The sequence below is a fragment of the Colias eurytheme genome, chromosome 31 (genome assembly GCF_061535395.1).
Source record: "Colias eurytheme isolate Ceu_HAF_F1 chromosome 31, ilColEury1 Martin Lab GWU primary, whole genome shotgun sequence".
Lineage (NCBI taxonomy): Eukaryota > Metazoa > Arthropoda > Insecta > Lepidoptera > Pieridae > Colias > Colias eurytheme.
The window spans coordinates 3,593,481-3,611,985 of NC_143010.1; the positions used below are offsets into that span (position 1 = coordinate 3,593,481).

The following is an 18,505-nucleotide window of genomic DNA, read 5'->3' on the forward strand; positions in this document are numbered from 1 at the left end:
ATTTTTCTTTCCCCCTTTTTTTCCCACAATTACATAATTTCTCCTATCTAGTCTTTGTCTATACTAATTCATATATTAACTTGGTGTTGGATAATATATATATTGTGTTGTTTTTTGTGTTTGTTGTAGATATTATCTGCGCTTGATTTGAAACTGTTGGAGCTAATTTGAACTTTTTGAACGTGAACAAACCCATTCACTACAGGACATTGGCAAAATTGTGGCAACGCAGTACTGCCATAAATTAAAATATTGAATTGAATTGAACAAAATAATGTACAGTTTTGATTTACTGTTTCATAAAATTATCATTATAGAAGTATTCTTTTAACTAAACTAATTCTGTCATTGAATCGAGCAAGTTAAAATGGAATCACCTTTACAAAAAGTTTGTATTTGTTGCCACGAAGAAAGAGAAAATCTTAAAAGGCTTTTGAACTGCAATTTTACGTATATTTTGAATTGTCTTGGGTAAAAATGTACTTTAAGGGCCGTTGAGGGAGGGGGGTAAAGGGGGGGAGGAGGTGAGGAGTAGTTTCTAGTAATTAATATAGAATTTTATTTATAGTGTGTTTTATAGGAATTGGCTTATTGTTACAAGATGGCCGATTGCATTTACTTTTTTTTCTAGTTTTATGAAATTAGATTTTAAAAAACTTATCTTTAATCAAGTTATAAGTAGTAAGTCGCAATTTGTTTTTTAATAATTAATTAATTGTTTTGTGACCTTGAAAAGACTGAATAAATAATTACATTTATTTTATGAACACTTAATATAACCAAAATAATCATTTTAAATAAAAATAAATACAGTAAAACTATAAAGAAAGCCATTATTAGCATAAAATTGCGGGGTCGTGATTTTCTTGCTGTGCAGCAAGGCTTAAGAACTGTCTAGCTGTAGGGAGCGTCCCTTGGTGCACTCGATAAAATTGATGAGTGACTTGCTCGCTCTGTTACCCGATTTATTTAGTACATCCTTAAATACATATAAATCATATGTTTTTATATTCTTAAGTCGATAATTAATGAAAATTGTATTCTATTTTATATTTTACAAGCTTACTGCCTGCGGCTTCGCCCGCTTTGTCTAAATCCAACTAAATTATATACTAATAAAACCTTCCTCTTGAATAACTCAAAAAAAACCATATCAAAATCCGTTGCGTAGTTTTAAAGATTTAAGCATACAAAGGGACATAGGGTCAGAGAAAGTGACTTTGTTTTATAATATGTAGTGATTTTAAACTAAACATGCTAACATGCTTTGGGGTAAAACCTGTTAATTACTTGTTATTATGAAATATATATAATTTCTTAGATTACAAAATAAAAGACAGATGGAGCGTTGCCGAACTAAACCGAATAATTTATCGTCATTTCCATAAAGCTATGTGTGCTGTCATTTCGCCGTTGCACTGTACGTACACGGTGCTTCTGTGTGCGTGTTATGTTACCAGATAATGAAAAATTTCCCAAATTTTTGCCCGACTACGGAAGAAAGAGGGTTATGTTTTTCGAGTGTAGGTATGTATGTATAATATTTCTTTGACACGCCCTGCAGTATAAACTGTTGGATCGATTTTGAGTTGTGACTTGTGAGGTGTCATTGCAATCATCTGAATTATGAAGGTAGATGTGGTGGTAGTGACGTAGGCTACATAAATTATTAGCAGTCATGTTTTAATTTTTATTTTAATATAAATTCGGGTTTTTGATATTATTTTATAATATTGTAAAAATTATTTTATCACCTATCTAGTATAGCTACTAAAGTTATACATGGACAAAATAATTTTATTCAATTTTTATTAAATAAATTACATTAAATTTATTAAATAAATTACATTAAAAAAAGTTTTTATTTTTCAAAACATATGAATGCGAATAGCGGTAGTTTTTAGTCGAGAATGCGGGACATTTTATTTTCATCATATCCATCATGTGTTCACATGAATTAAATCGCAAGCGAAAACGACGCTTTTTATAAAAGTAACAAAAAAATGTATAATGCTTTTTAAAATAATCTAATAATGGCCATGAACTTTTATTGCACTATACAAATAATCACATTCACGATCGAAAAATCCAACAGCACTACCTCGAATATCTTTTAACCATTTTACCCCTAAAAATGGCAAATTCATTTTCAAAATACTGGCAGCATACGTTGAAGTTTTGAATTCCTTCGTATTTGTAAAATTATTATTTGTATACAAAATTAAATAAGCCAAATAATCTACAGAAAATCTGTAAAACGATGTTTTATCTTTTTGTTTGTTTTCGGGAACAAGTTTTACAGCGTTTTAATATCACAAGACAGCATTTTTTTACTAAAATATCAAACCCCTTTTGACGTATTGCATGACACTAGAATCGCTATAGCACTAGCGGAGGAACGTATTCGTTTTTGATTTCGTATTTTCTTTGACAAGGGCGATGAATGATTGACATGCTCCATCTGTATTTTATTTTGTAATCTAAGTATAATTTAATGCATATTGCAATTTAATAGGCGGTCTTAAATTTAAATAATTGTAAATTATCATATGTTTTTAATATGTACTTATTTATATTTCTATATTTCAGTTGGCATTTGAAAATTATAATATTTGCGATGTGTGCCACATAACGCTGAAAAAAATAGACAAATTCAAAAACTATGTTGAGGAAAACAACAAATTACTGAAAGAAAAACTTGCAAATAATCATGTAAAAGTCCCAAATCTATATAAATTTCAAACATCAAATATCGAATTAATATGGACGACTATAGACGGAAAACTAGAGCACGAAACAAAAGAAGCATTCGATGATTTAAATATAGAAGCTAAAGTCGAGAATGACAATGACAGCGATTTGAAAATGGAACCGTTCAAAGTACCGACCATAGATAACGAGAATTTGGAAGTGTTGCCAGTTAGAAAGGAGAAACCTCGCACGCAGTTACAAGGGAATCATGAGGGGAAAAGTAATATTCTTACGATATCTATGGAAGACTTAATAAACGAAAGAATGGAGGCAGCAAAGGATAAGAAATATTTACGATTGCCATATAAATGTACTGATTGTATTGTGGCATTTAAATTTGAAGATGCTTTGAAAGAACATAGGGATAAGAAACATAATGCGGTAAGGCAGTTTATCATCTTTATCATCTACTAGCTGTGCCGCGTGGTTTAACCCGCATTGCTCTGCTCCTGTTGGTCTTACCATGATTATATATTATAGAGCTGAAGAGTTTGTTTGTTTGAACGCGCTAATCTCAGGAACTACTGGTCCGATTTGAAAAATTCTTTCCGTGTTAGATAGCCCATTTATCAAGGAAGCTATAGGCTATATATCATCACGCTAAGACCAACAGGAGCGGAGCAACGCGGGTGAAACCGCAGAGCACAGCTAGTATCTTATAAAGAAAATGTTTGCCGTTTCTTTCAGACTGAAGGCAGTATCGTATGTACGATCTGCAAGACAGCACATAGCAGCCTATTGTCTTATAATGATCACTGGAAACGGCATATGAGAAGGTGAATATTAACATTTTTTTTGGTACAGCTGTGTCTATGGTTTCTTTATACTCTTTGTAGTAGTCTTGTAAGTAAATCGTATTAAAATACTAGCTGCGCTTCACTGTTTCTCCCGCGTGGCTCCGCTTCTCTTGGTATTATCGTAATGATATTATAGCCTATAGCCTTCCTCGATAAATGGGCTATCTAAAACCGAAAGAATTTTTCAAATCGGACCAGTAGTTCCTGAGATTAGTGCATTCAAACAAACAAATAATTTATCATTTATTTTCACAAATAATTTTACAAATTAAATTGACCCCAGGCTGGATCCTTAGATAAAATATCTATATATATAAAAATGAAACCCGTTTTACTTGGTCACAGAATCACGCGTGAATGGGTGGACCGATTTCGATTATTATTTTTTTATAATATTCCTTGAAGTATGAGGATGGTTCTTATGGAAAGAAAACATAAACATGTACCACGGGCGAAGCCGGGGCGGAATGCTAGTAAAATATAATACTAATAAAATTGTTTGTTTGTGTTACTAATTATTATATTTCTTAAATTGCAGATTCAAATGCGCTGTGTGTGGCAAACGCAATAAAAATATTTCCCCAATTCTGAAGCATTATAACGAGATACATGGCAACATTCCCGTTGAGTATTCGTGTAAATTGTGCGACTATAGAACTAAGTGAGTGTTGCCCTATAAATAAATAAATAAATAAATAAATAAAATCTTTATTTGAATTCATACATAAGTTTGACATACTGGATTGGGGTTCAGGCCCCCTTACTAGGTGTAACCTGTATTAAGGGGACCTGTTCCTTCCCTAATATTGATCCCAAGTTTGCATGAATTAAAACATAAATTTAAGAAGTTAAGAAAAAGCTAATCCAAAGTCCAAAATAAACAGTGTGTGTATTGATGGGTGTATGAATATGAGTTCGGTTGTGCGTGAATGTGTGTGTGTGTTTGTGTGTGTGTGTGTGTGTGTGTGTGTGAGTGTAAGTGTTTGTGTGTGTGTGTGTGTGCGTGAGTATTTATAATAATGATCTAAATACGTAATATATTTTCAAGACTGTCATAGTCATAATTTTTAAGCCAGGTTAAAACCGTTTTTTTGAATATATTCCTATTGAGAGCTTTGACTTTATGTTTTTCACTTAACATATTGTAAAATCGAGGGGCAAGTCCCTCGAACGACCTTATTGCAAATTTACTTTTAAAAAAGGGAACAGGGCATCTCTCATAGCGTGTATTGCCTTTCTGTAAGGTGGGAACAGTTCCTATGTGATATTTTTGTAACAGACACAAAATATACAACTTACGAACACTAAGCTCAGAGAGTCCTTCTTTATATATTTCAACCGAAGGGTGTCTAAATGGCAGTTTAAGCGCGACTTTAATTAAGCATCTTTGTGCTCTTTCGACTGGAAGGAGGTGTGATTTCGCCATACCTCCCCACGTGCAAATACAGTAACGAAGAACGCTTTCACATAAGGCTTTATATGTTAGTATAAGGATGTCCTTGTTAGCTACTGAGTTAAGGTTTTTAAATATATGTACTAAACGACGAACTTTCGTAGCTAGATAGTTAGCATGAGGTAACCACCTTAGATGGTGATCAATTTGTATACCCAGATATTTGCATTGTTCAACACGTGTTAGGCTTTGGCAATTACAACTGTTACTCTCCAGACTCTGTCTATTGCATGGGTATGTATGAATTCTAATATTGAAGTCACTTTTTGGTAGGGTAATTTTGGTTTTGGCAAAACATATCAAATTCGATTTTTTAGTGTTTAGGGATAAAAGGTTGTCCTCTAGCCATTTTGATACAGCGGTTAGACCAGCTTCGGTCGATTTTTTGACTTCGGGCCATGTCTTGTGGTGGAATAGCAACACCGTGTCGTCTGCGAACATCGTAATATCTGCTTGCGGAATAGACAGATTGCAAAGTGGGTTTATGTAAATAAGAAATAAAATTGGAGCAATAGTACTTCCTTGCGGAATGCCATAACCTGAGTTTAACACCTCACCGCTTAATATATCATCAACCTTTACACACTGGGATCTATTAGTCAGATAGCTCTGGAACCAATTTAAAGTTACTCCTCTTACGCCGATATTTTGTAATTTTGTAATGAGAATGCTGGAAGACACCGTGTCAAATGCTTTCTGGAGATCAAGAAATACACCAAGGCATTTCTCACCTCGATCCAAATAGGTGGTGATCAGTTGAGTGAGTCTTAGTGTCGCGTCCTCTGTAGAGACACCCGAACGGAAACCAAACTGAAATTTTGAGATGATGGAATGCTTATCGAGGAAATTAACTAGTCTCTTTGAAACGATCTTTTCCAGAATCTTGGAGATACATGGAAGCAGAGAGATAGGACGGTAGTTGGATGGTTCACAACTGTTACCAGACTTGAAGATAGGAACTATAACTGATTTTTTTAGCAGATTCGGGAAGACGCCAGTACTAAGGCTGAGATTGCACAAAAAGACTATAGGTTCGACTAAGATGTGTGAAAAACTTTTGAGGATATTTGTTGTTATGCCATCCCATCCAGGAGCGCTATTGGGTTTCAGAGAGTTGACTATAGCGATTACTTCATAGGCGTCCGTTGGAGTGAAAGCCATGGAGTGCAGAGGCCCATTGCTACAACCCGCCTTTCTTGTGAGCTCATATTCGGAGCAATTAATAGTATTAATAATCTTATTCGCAAGATTCTGCCCTACATGTGCAAAAAACGTGTTAGTTGTATCAAGTGACTCAATTGGAGAGGGTTTTAGTGAGAGTAAATTATGTGTACTATCTTTTCGTTTGTGAATATTACAGATTTCTTTGATTGTATTCCAAGTCTTTTTTATATTACCTTTATTTGAGATTAATTGAGTTTTATAATATAAGTGTTTTTGTGTTTTTAGAATTTTACCGCAGATGTTTCTATAGCGTAAGTATTTGCCACGCATTTCGGTGTCATTTGGGTTTTTCTTTATCTTCTTGTGCAATACGTCTCTTTTTCTTATTGACCTCAGGATCCCTGGTGTAATCCAGGGCTTTAATATTTGCTTATTTTTTGGGATCTTATTATCTTTAGTGCTCTCTCGAATAGCGTCATTTATGCAGGTTAGAAGTATTTTTGTTGCAATGTTAGTATCCGTTAAGTCATAAAATTTAAAATTCAACCAAGGTCTTTTTTCAAGTAATACGTCTAGTTTTTGCATGTCTATTTTACAAGTCTTTTTAGGTTGTGTTTTTGTTTGTGACGGTTCATCGATGAAAAGAATAATAGGTTTATGGTCGGTAAGTTCTGGCAATGTAGCAGTATGGCAGGGTTTTGCAGATTTGATCATGAAATGGTCAAGGCAAGCATTATTCCGTGTTGGTTTGTTGATACCTGGAAGGAGACCATGCATTGCCATAAGATTTAAATATTCATTGGTATGGTTACTTATATTATCATTTATTGTATCTAAGTTAATATCACCGGTGAATACAATATCTTTAGTGTTGATTTGCTGTAATATTAGATCTAGTGACTGTAGATAGGGATAAGGATTAGTGAAGCTAGGGGGTCTATAAGAGCAAATTATACTATAATTATTATTCACGGTGAGCACTAAGCAGTTACCTTCTGCCATGACCGGTTCATGACAAGTACTATTCCATTCACTTCTTACATATGCCACAATGCCGTCATTTTGGTTGAGGCTATTCTTAGAATAAAACATGTTATAATGCGCTAATAACGGTGGAGAGCTCTCTGCGTTTGTCCAGCATTCGGTAAGCACTATAACATCCAATTGTAAGTCCATTGCACTAATGCAAGCTACAAGATTGTCAAAATTACAATTTATGCTTCTTATGTTCGTAGTAAAAATACAGAAACCGCGTCTCGAATGCAAACCAAGTACATATCGACACTCCGAGTAAGTATCAATATTAACACATGTTATTTTAGTACAATTTTCAATGTCGGACGCTATATCATTTATTAGGATGTTGAATGTTTAATTTTATTTAGAAATGTCACTAAGTCATTTGCCCACAAAGAATAGCATGCATTCAAGATATTATTGTCATAAGCATTTCGGTGAAAAACGAGTCGCGAAGACTGCATATTATTATTTAATTTAGATGATGAAGTGCGGATATGAAGAAGCGAGACAAAATCTATACTAGAAACGGTATTATTATACTTGAGATTGATAAAATATGAAAGCCTCCCGGTATACAAACAAAAACTATACGCCTGGCGTACAGTACAGTGAATACACCACTTGAAAAACATTTGCTCGGGTTTTACGCATAGGCGCAATAAAATGTGTTTTGATGAATTATAGTTGTAATATAGATTGTATTTGTTACAGATGCATAGATTTATTGTAAGTGTGTTTATGAATGTGTTTCTGTAAAGAGTATAGTAATAATTAATGTATTGGAATTTGGATTTAAATATAGTTAAACTAAGCTTATTTATATTTAAAGTAATCATAATAATTGATAACAATCGAGCAACAAGGTACACAAAAACTAGTCACATCTTATTTTTAAGTTGGTTGAGTTGTTCTTCATTTTTAATATAAATATGTGGAGCACCTTCTTTTTTGCGTAGGTAAATCCGGCCATTGGTCATCCAGCAAAAAGCATAACCTTCTGATTTAGCGAATTCCCTCGAGTGATAGAACAAACGTTTGTCTAATTGGGTTAGGAAATCCGAAATATACACAGGAATGGGCTGTCCCTCAAAGCCGAAGTGGTTAGTGTTAAGTTTAGGACTTCCTGTCTGTCTGTTAAATTTTTTAACTGCTTCTATGACTATGTCTTTAACATTTGTGTCTGGGAACTCCACAATCAAAGTTGACTCCCGTGCTTCCTTTCGGCTTGGTAGACGATAGACATCTCGTATGTTAATATTGGATGATTGTAAACGAAGAGTGTTCAATAAGTTATTAGCAATTGAGAATAGTTCGTTCTTCTTCTCGTTCACTTTTTTTGGAATTTTCCTGATTTCAATGCTAGTAATCCTATTGCTTTTTTCTAGACTGTTCAGCCTTGCATCTATGGTACTAAATCTTATATTAAACTCTTTTGACTCATTTTTAATTATTTTTATTTGGTCGTGCAAGTTTTCGATTTTTTCCGACAAGAAATTTATCGATGACTCGATGTCGTTATTTGTTTTAATCACTGAAGATATATTTTTATCCATCTCGGCTATACTTTTTTCTAATTTATCTAAGCGAAGGTTCTGATTTATTAACATTTTGTTGAACATTTTTTGAAGTAGCTCCTGCATTTCTGACTTAAACATCGCGAATTCATCAATTTCACCTCCAGACAGTCGACGCCGTTTTTCACATCTTAATGTAATATTCGCTTCTGCGTCATTCTCATCCGAAGATAAATTTAATTCCGGTGCAGATAGTGTTTTAGATGTATTCGGCGGTGAACGATACATGGTAGGATCTATTTAAATATAAATATATCGACTGTATCACTAAAAGTGCGAGTCTTTACAGGGTAGAACGTAAAGATTAATGTGACGATATTACTGTGCTTCTCTCTTGCTCTTGAAGCGCGCGCTATAGCGTTATCTTGCAGCGAGCCGCTACTTGAAGTGTGAGAAAGATACGAAGATGATGTTTACTCACTGTTTATCTTCACTGAAGTACAAGGATGCCACGCAATTCGGGGAGTTCGTATTTGTTTACACTTTATAACTTAACTGTTTGTGTTTAAGTTATTATTTTTTATTTGATATTAAGAAAGTTTCAATGTTATTACTATTGTTTATTCGAAATTTGGTAAGTTTTAATTTAAGATTCAAAATTATTTCAACACACGTCCACTCGTCTTGCTGTCCGAGGAGGGAAGGGCAATAGGGGAGAAGGGCAATAGAGGGAAGGGCCTATGTATTACATTTTAACACGCTCTTTTTATCTTCACCTGTATGTTTGTATGTAACCAACTACTTTATACTCTACTAGCTTCCGCCCACGACTTTGTACGTGCATCCCCGTTTTTCCCCGCTCCCGCATGAATTTCGGGAAATCCTTTCTTAGCGAATGCCTACGTCCTAACATCTACCTGCATGCCAAATTTCAGCCCGATACGTCCAGTGGTTTGGGCTGTGCGTTGATAGATCACTATATCAGTCACCTTTGAGTTTTATATATATAGATTTTGCCCTTAAACGGACAGATTTAGTGCAAACTTTGAAGATAATGCCTTTTTATATTTAAAAATAATTCGATCTTCTGTTGTTTATGATTTTGTAATATACAACATCTGGTTTTCCACTAGTATTGCCATGTGTCAAAGAAAATTTTCAAGCATCCGTGACCCGTGTATAGCCAGTGTTAATAATATAATTTTACGAAGTTTCTTCAGCCGGTTCTTCTATGTAAAAACTGCTTTCCGAATCGGTGGTAAATGGTAAAACTATGTTATGACGATACAAGAGTGCTTCTAGAGGAAGTCAAACTAACGAATTAATAAATGTTTGAGTTTGAAAATACATATATCCTATCCTATCCTACTATCCTACTTACTACTAATTTTATAAATGCGAAAGTTTGTGAGGATGGATGTGTATGTGTGTGTTTGTTACTCTTTCACGCAAATACTACTGAATTGATTACAATGAAATTTAGCACACATATAGAGGGTAACTTGGATTAACACATAGGATAAATTTTATCCCGGACATCCCACGGGAAAGAGCGAGCGCCCACGAGCAACTTAGTTGCCCGGCAACTATTTTGTCTCTGTCGCTGTCTCCTCGTTAAAGTTTTGAACGATGCGCTCACGAAAGCGACAGCAACGCAACTTTTTCTTTAAAATTTTCTTCATTTATCAACATGGTTTTAGAAGAGACGGTTGTGGTCTGTGCTCTTGTCCCGCATAGTTCCCATTCCCGTGAGATTTCCGGGATAAAACCTATCCTATGTGTTAATCCAAGTTACTCTCTATATGTGTGCTAAATTTCATTGTAATCGGTTCAGTAGTTTATGCGTGAAAACTGAAAACCATACATACCTACAAACCTTTCCTCTTTATAATATTAGTATAGATATGTAATCGTAATTGTAAAAAGTAAATTAGTTTTTATTTAATACTTTTTAGTGTATTTTTCAACACGAATCAAACGAGCCCAAACTCGATAAAGTTGAGTCAATATATTACTAAGTTCCTATGACCACCTTCCGACTCCATCATCAAATCAGCTCTATGTCATAATAATGTTTCATCGTTATCCAATTTACATGCGTATACAAAATTTCAGCTCAATCGGTTACCTGGAAATGAATCAAAGTTACTTGCTACATTTCAATTAAGTCATCGAGACCAGACAAAAATGCTCATAAAATAAAAACTACTGGGCTTATCCGAATAAAATTTATGGGACCAATTCCACACCATTCCGCATCAAAAAAAAAAAGAATCACGTAAACCGGTTCAGAAACCTTGGAGTAATTGGTATACATACATACAAAAAATATACCGGCCGAATTGATAACCTCCTCCTTTTTTTTGAAGTCGGTTAAAACTACTGTGTACGAGAATAAATACGTTGACATAAATACGTATTATCGCTACGCCGGTTACGCGGCAACTGGCCGGCGGCCGCCGACAGGCAACATTTTTGTCGCCGTGCGCGCACTTGCATTGAAACCAATAGATAGGGCGACAGTTGCGTCGCGGGCTTGTCTCCGAACCCGCGGACAAAAAAGTCTCCCGGGAGTTGCGTCGCTACGTACGCGCACTTTCATACTAGCCCATGGCTGGAGAGACAAAATAGTTGCGGAGACAAAATTGTTGCGGAGACAAAGTTGCTCGTGGGCGCTCGCTCAAAGGGAACTATGCGGGTATTTCTGTGAAAACGCGGGCAAAGCCGCGGGCAGAAAGCTAGTATACTATAATTAATATTAAAAAGAAAAGATATATTATATACTTTTTCATATTTTAAATTATTGTTTGCAGTTCGTATCGTAGTTACCGATACCACTTGGACAAGCATAAAACAGGAAATGTGCAATGCAAAGAGTGTGGCAACATTTTTGCTCACACTTCAGGATTGAAGACTCATATTCGGTGAGTTTTTATTATATGGGCTATATAGGTATCATCACGCTAAGACCAACAGGAGCGGAGCAATGCGGGTAAAACCGCGCGGCACAGCTAGTTACCAATATTATAATATACAGTGGTGGTCATATAATTAAGAACGCTGATATAAAGGGAAGATGTTTTCAGATTAAGATGTATAAATAATTTCGTGTAATTATTTTTATTTTTCTCGATATAGAAATACTTTTCCAACAAATCACTGTATTTATTAATATTTTAGCCTAAAAATTAATATTTATTTAATGTGAAGTGTGTCATTGACATCACTTTTTTTACACATCGAAAATATTACCAACACATACAAACTTTTTTCTATACTATGTATGTTTGTCATTTAAAATCTGTGGATGTGTCACCCGCTACTATCGATCCCCCTCAATACCCTTAGGATACTCGTAAACACGCTTGCTTGTGTGCGTGAGCCATTTCGGACGTTTTGTATGAAGTTTCCTTACTGTATGTATCTGTATATTGTGTTTAGGGTGCACTCACACACATCAGTCACCGTCAAGTCACCGATGACTGATCGGTGACGGTTTGTGTACGTATCCACAAACACCAGTCACCGTCATGTTGTCCGTCAGTCACGTCGCCGGTTTGACTGAATCATTGAACACATACATCAGGTTAGTCAGTGATTAGACGTGTGTCACGCTAGAGAACATGTAGCAATTGACGGTAGCACGACGCTGACTGAACTGAGACGTGACGGCACCGGGTGAGTGGGGATAAAAGTATGATACATGTATGGAAAGATTATTTGACGTGCCTGACCGGTGACGTCACTGATAGATTTCGTGCCGGCGACTGTCGTGTGGGAACAGAGTCATACTAGAACTATTGATACATATTTTTTTTTAATCCTGTCCGGTGACGTGCCGTGACGGTGACTGATGTGTGTGAGTGCACCCTTATACTTTTATTCAAATTTGAATAGAGAACACTCGACTCGATTTGTGGTTGTAGGTAACTGTTTGTATAATTTTGGCGCCATTAAGTGTTGCAAAAGATAAAAGTGATTACTTTTTATTAAAAAAATGCGAAAAAATAAAAGTTGTGATAAATCTACTAGGGAAGTTATAATAAAACTTCCCGAGAAGAATTGGTCTTATAAAAAGATAGCCGACCATCTGCAATGTTCAAAAACTATGGTATTCCACGCCATAAGGCATTTTGATACGTATCAACTAAAGTAACTTCGGATGTCCCACGTATGCCAAGACAGAGAAAAACCACTCCTCGAGATGACCGAAACATCGTCCGTATGGCAAAACAAAATCCTTTTAAAGGGTCCAATGAGCTGAGAAAAGAATATTTCGGGGAAAATAACCCTTTAGCAATCTCAGCACGCACTATTCGAAGACGTTGGGTAGAAGAAAAATTGCATGGTCAGATAGCAAGAAAAGTACCCACGTTGAAACTTTGACACAGGCAAGCCTGGCTTAGATTTGCAAGAAAATATGAAAACTGGACTGTGCGACACTGGAAAAATGTACTTTTCTCTGACGAAATGAAAATAAACAGAGTATGTTCCGATGGAAAACGTTATGTTCGACGTCCTCCGAATACAGAATTCGACCCTGAATACACGAAAGTTACAGCACGGTGGTGGAAATGTGAAAATTTGGGGGTGCTTTTCTGGACATGGTGTTGGACCTGTAAAGTTGATAGAAGGTAACATGCATCAATTCTAATACAAAAATATACTGGAAGAAACAATGTTACTCTATGCTGAAGAAGTTCTACCGGTTATTTGGACATTCCAGCATGACAATGATCCAAAGCACACTGTACACACTGAAAAGGAATTTCTAACAGCGCAGTCAGTTTCTGTCTTGGACTGGCCAGCTAACAGCCCTGACCTAAACCCAATAGAGAATCTGTGGTTCGAAGTAAAGAAAAAGGTTTCAAATACACAGTGTCGAAATTTAAGGGAGCTGTACGACGTTTTCTTAGAAGAATGGAAATCTATTTCTCTAGCAAAATGTCAAAAATTAATAGAGGCAATGCCTCGCCGGTGTAAAGCAGTAATTAAAAGCCGTGGACATGCTATTTAATATTAATTTTAGTTAAAAATGTATTAACTTGCTTAATAAATTTTTCGCGCTACGTATTATTGTAATTTTTTAAATGATAGTGTCATACAAAACAATTCCCGAGCAGATAAATTAATCGTTCTTAATTATTATTATTAATTATTTATATAAATTATATTTATTATTTATATTAATTATTATTATAAATTATATAAATTATTTTTGAAAAGAAATTGTTGGCGATTTTATTATTTATTCTTAAACTTAGTTGCTTTATTAATGTGGCTATTTTATGACAAACTAGTTGCTTCTCAGAAGGTGCACATCTCTATGTATGACATTATTTAAATATAAATTTCTAGTACTTCAAATTGTTCTTAATTATATGACCACAACTGTATATATATTCTATATACTAGTATTATAAAGACCTTGTTTGAACGCGCTAATCTCGGGAATTACTGGTCCGATTTGAAAAATTCTTTCGGTGTTAGATAGCCCATTTATCGAGGAAGTTCATCATTATCATCACGCTAATACCGATAGTACATAGTTATGTAGTTACTAGCTGTTCCCCGCGGTTTCATCCGCGTTGCTCCGCTCCTGTTGGTCTAAGCGTGATGATATATAGCCTATAGCCTTCCTCGATAAATGGGCTATCTAACACCGAAAGAATTTTGCAAATCGGACCAGTAGTTCCCGAGATTAGCGCGTTTAAACAAACACTTCAGCTTTATAATATTAGTATAGATAAAGGCAAATTTTACCTTTTAGAGCAGTCCACAAAGCTATCGCCCACCTACACAAATGTGATGTTTGCGGAAAGTCCTACAAACTTCGGAGCGCACTCTATACACACAAACAGACACACACACAAACCGGCGCGTACTGTGTCTCGTGTGATCTAACATTTAAAACTCAATCTACGTTGATACAACACTTGAAAATGAGTTCGAAACATGTTAGCGGTGATTTAAAGAGGTAAGTGTATTTATTTACTACTTGCATCCCGCGTCTTCACCCGCTTAATCCGTCAGTCCTCGGATCACAGACACAATAGAAAATCTATTGTGTCTCGGCCCGATCGGGCCGCTCGGTGGTCAATGGGTTAAGTGAGTTTTCTTATGAAATATCAGAATAAAAAGAAGCCTAAGTTATTTGGTCTACTTAATTGTCTTTCTTATTTCCTAATTAGACTGTATTTTTTTATAATTTTTAAGCTATTTGCGCTTTCTCTGTATAAACAATAAGAGTGCAAAATTTCAACTCTCCTAAAAAGGGGTGCTAAGTTTTTGTTTCACGTAATTTGTACCTAGTATATATAGACGTAACTTTTGATTTAATATTTTTGTGGAAGAATAGTTGTTACTATTTCCTGTCAAAACGTCCTCGGACGTTGTCTATACGATTTTCGACCCAACTACCCTCACTTTGCTAATAGTCGTTGACTTCCTGCGATTTGTTATCAAATACCTTCATCAATTGGGCAGTTGTGTAGAATCGCAGTACATTCTTATTACATTTTAAACTAATATTTAACCCGGCCTCCCGTGTTATTTCTTATAAAATTTTATTTTTAATTTAATATCCTTAATATGCCTTTGCCACGGTACGACAAAAGATGCGGGTTCGATTCCCGCCTGATAAACGAGTTTTTTCCACTCTTAAAATTTTTTCTAATTAATACAATAAATAATAAAAATATTTCCATTAAATTATTTAGATTCATATGTGACGAATGCGGTAAGAAGTTCCTCACGAAAGCATCTCTAGTGAGCCACATCGACTTTGATCACTTGAAGAACCGCAAGTACTCTTGTGATAAGTGCTCTAAGGTATGAACATTACTTTTATTTTTTAATTATATTGCAACTATCTTTATAATATTTTTTACTCCTAGGAGTAAAAGTGCCCGTAGAAGTATTCATACTTCTATACATGCCAAAAAAATATTTTTGAGAATTTAGTTTGTCTGCTGTTCTTCGGCTTATTTTGAATTATATTCTTAGAATATTTTTACTCCTGGGAGTAAAAGTGCCCCTTGGAGTCTTATTTATTTATTTATTTATTAGAAATACCAACGTTTGTTTACATTGTTTCATTAATTATTAATTACAGACTTATTGTATTCTTCTAAATGTAACAAACAATTATAGGTATTCACAACATGCAAATATAAATTACACAAACTGACAATTTTTAATTGTAAACACAACAGCGAGAAGAGAAAAAACAACATTACATTATAAAGAGAACAAAGGAAAATGTATATAATAAAAACAATAAATAGTTGCGTCTCATTAAAATATTTTTGAGAATTTAGTTTGTCTGCTGTTCTTCGGCTTATTTTGAATTATATTCTTAGAACATTTTTACTCCTGGGAGTAAAAGTGCCCCTTGGAGTCTTCATACTTCTAATGGTAGTGTTACTCCTAGGAGCCAAAAAATATTTTTGAAATGTTTGTGTGTCTGTTGGTCCGTCCTGTCTGGCTTTCATTCAAAAATGACTAGGCGAATTTTGAAGAAACATTTTTTCAATATAGGTTTTTTCCTCAACATAAAGACTTTAATATGTTTTTAAATCTACACACGCGCCAACGAAGTCGAAGGCATAGCAAGTCCTTTATAAAGATAAATCATACATATATTATTACTTTTAGGTATTAACTAGCTGTGCCCCGCGGTTTTACCCGTATTACTACACTCCTGTTGGTTTTAGCGTCACTATATATTATAGCCTATAGCCTTCCTCGAGAAATGGACTATCTAACACCGAAAGACTTTTTCAAATCGGACCAGTAGTGTCTGAGATTGGCGCGTTTAAACAAACAAACTTTTCAGCTTTTTAATGTTAGTGTAGATATAAAAATTAACATTTGTACAGGTGTTCAAATATAAGAATGGTTTAAAAAGTCACATGCTGCACGTACACGAAAACGTTCGTCCGCCGAGAAACAAAATTTGCGATCAGTGTGGTCGGGGATTTACTGTGAGTTCTCTATTTTATTTATTGATGATATTGATTTACTGTATATTTTTATATGGCAATAAGTTTAAACTGTCAGTGTCAAGTTTTAACGGTAGGAGTAAAATTTCAAGTTCGCAGCGAACGCGTCGCCAAGGCCACGATTTTGGTATCTTTCAATCTTGCTGAAGAAGTTTCACTTCTGACACGTGTGCTCGGCACACACGCGCTTTTTTGTACTATAAACGACATTTTATTTATTTTAATTCTAGTAATATTACCATGTGATGCTCGTAATCAAAATTAAAAGCATAGAGAATGTTATTTTCTACCTTTGTAAGATTCATAATTGGTTATGTAATCATTATTGAGTAAATTATCAAGTGACGCACAATTATTCATAAAAATAATAATTCTTGCCTTTATAATATAATGGCTGTTTCGCTTGGTTCCACTAGTAGACGAACCCGCGGGCAACAACAACAATTTCTATAATTTATTTATTATTCTGGTACATCACAGCTGATAAACATAAACATACATACATATTACATTTATATATAATTTTAAATCAATACTTATATAGATAATTATTAACACAGAGCAAACATTTGCCCCACATACAAATATTTGCCCCGGGTGGGAATCGAACCCACGACCAGGGGCTTGGAAGGCAGGGTCACTACCAACCAAGTCAATATTATTATTAGTCAATATTTTTTTCGTTACAGTCAACAGCGATACTAAAAAATCATATTCGCACGCACACGGGCGAGAGGCCGCTCCACTGCCCGCTCTGTCCCGAGAAGTTCGCGCATTCGGGCGCGCTCTATACGCACAACAAGCTGCTGCATCAGCCGAAACGGAAGACTTGATGAATAAAATGATTGAATTTACGTGTTTTTTATTTATTTAACCCAGTTTATTGCATTAAAATTTACTAATAACCCTCAAAAAGTTGTTGAAAGAATGATTTGTAAAAGTAGAAAGGTGAAGATAGAAAAAAACGTTACGTTCGATATAATCAATTTACGTTTTTCGTATATAAATACAGACCGAGGCTGCTCGCTCAGTCAGTACGCCGCTATTTACAGATGAATTCAAACAAAAAAATGGTATAGTTTTCTACAACGACGTCATGTTTCTAGTACGGTATCTATTTATTCCAGTTTGGTATAGAAGATAAAAACAGGCTAACTTATAACATAGTATATGTACATTTAAATAACTTAAAACTAAGTACAAGGCGGTCTTATCGCTTTAGAGGGAATGCTTCCAAATACAATAAAGAATTTAAATTTAACCTACATACCTTGATGTAAATTATAAACACATATAATAAAAAAAATTGTGTGCGCGTACTAGTGTACAAACGTAAGAAGTGAAACTTCTTTATGACCTTATTTTTCAAAACATAATTTACAGAAATACGTCGAATCACGCGTGGTAGGAATATGAAGAAGATGGCGCGTAACGGAAAAACGTCACGCGTAACGAAAAAATGTTACACTAATTTTTTTTCCAACCCCGATAAAGAAGTTTCACTTCAAATATTGCACCATTTCAATGCCAAACATTTGATTATGTATTTGTAAAATATTTTAAACATTTTACACTACATTTAAAAAAGCCTGGTATCACAAAGAGAAAGAACTGTATTGTATAATGTTTTTTTAAACAATTGAGCCCCGAACGGCCCGATCGGTCCACGAGTCCACGACACAATACATTTTCTATTGTGTCTGTGATTCCGCTGCCTGAGTTATTAATATACTTTATGAGAATTGGTTTAAAAAAATATAATCATATTATTAATATTCTAAGACATAAATAAAATTTTAGCTT

General features: G+C 34.8%; 2 protein-coding genes across 2 annotated transcripts; one reads left to right on the forward strand and one right to left on the reverse strand.

Moving 5' to 3' along the window:
* Positions 1-271: 271 nt before the first annotated feature.
* On the forward strand, positions 272-17,556 carry LOC149895514 (zinc finger protein 711-like). Its single transcript, XM_090118788.1, has 9 exons — positions 272-471; positions 2,571-3,132; positions 3,439-3,527; positions 4,087-4,209; positions 11,513-11,623; positions 14,470-14,676; positions 15,419-15,530; positions 16,580-16,684; positions 17,392-17,556. The coding sequence occupies exons 1-9, from the start codon at positions 368-370 to the stop codon at positions 17,533-17,535; spliced, it is 1,557 nt and encodes a 518-aa protein (XP_089974914.1). The 5' UTR covers positions 272-367; the 3' UTR covers positions 17,536-17,556.
* On the reverse strand, positions 8,030-8,987 carry LOC149895515 (uncharacterized). Its single transcript, XM_090118816.1, has one exon. The coding sequence runs from the start codon at positions 8,985-8,987 to the stop codon at positions 8,064-8,066; it is 924 nt and encodes a 307-aa protein (XP_089974942.1). The 3' UTR covers positions 8,030-8,063.
* Positions 17,557-18,505: the final 949 nt, after the last annotated feature.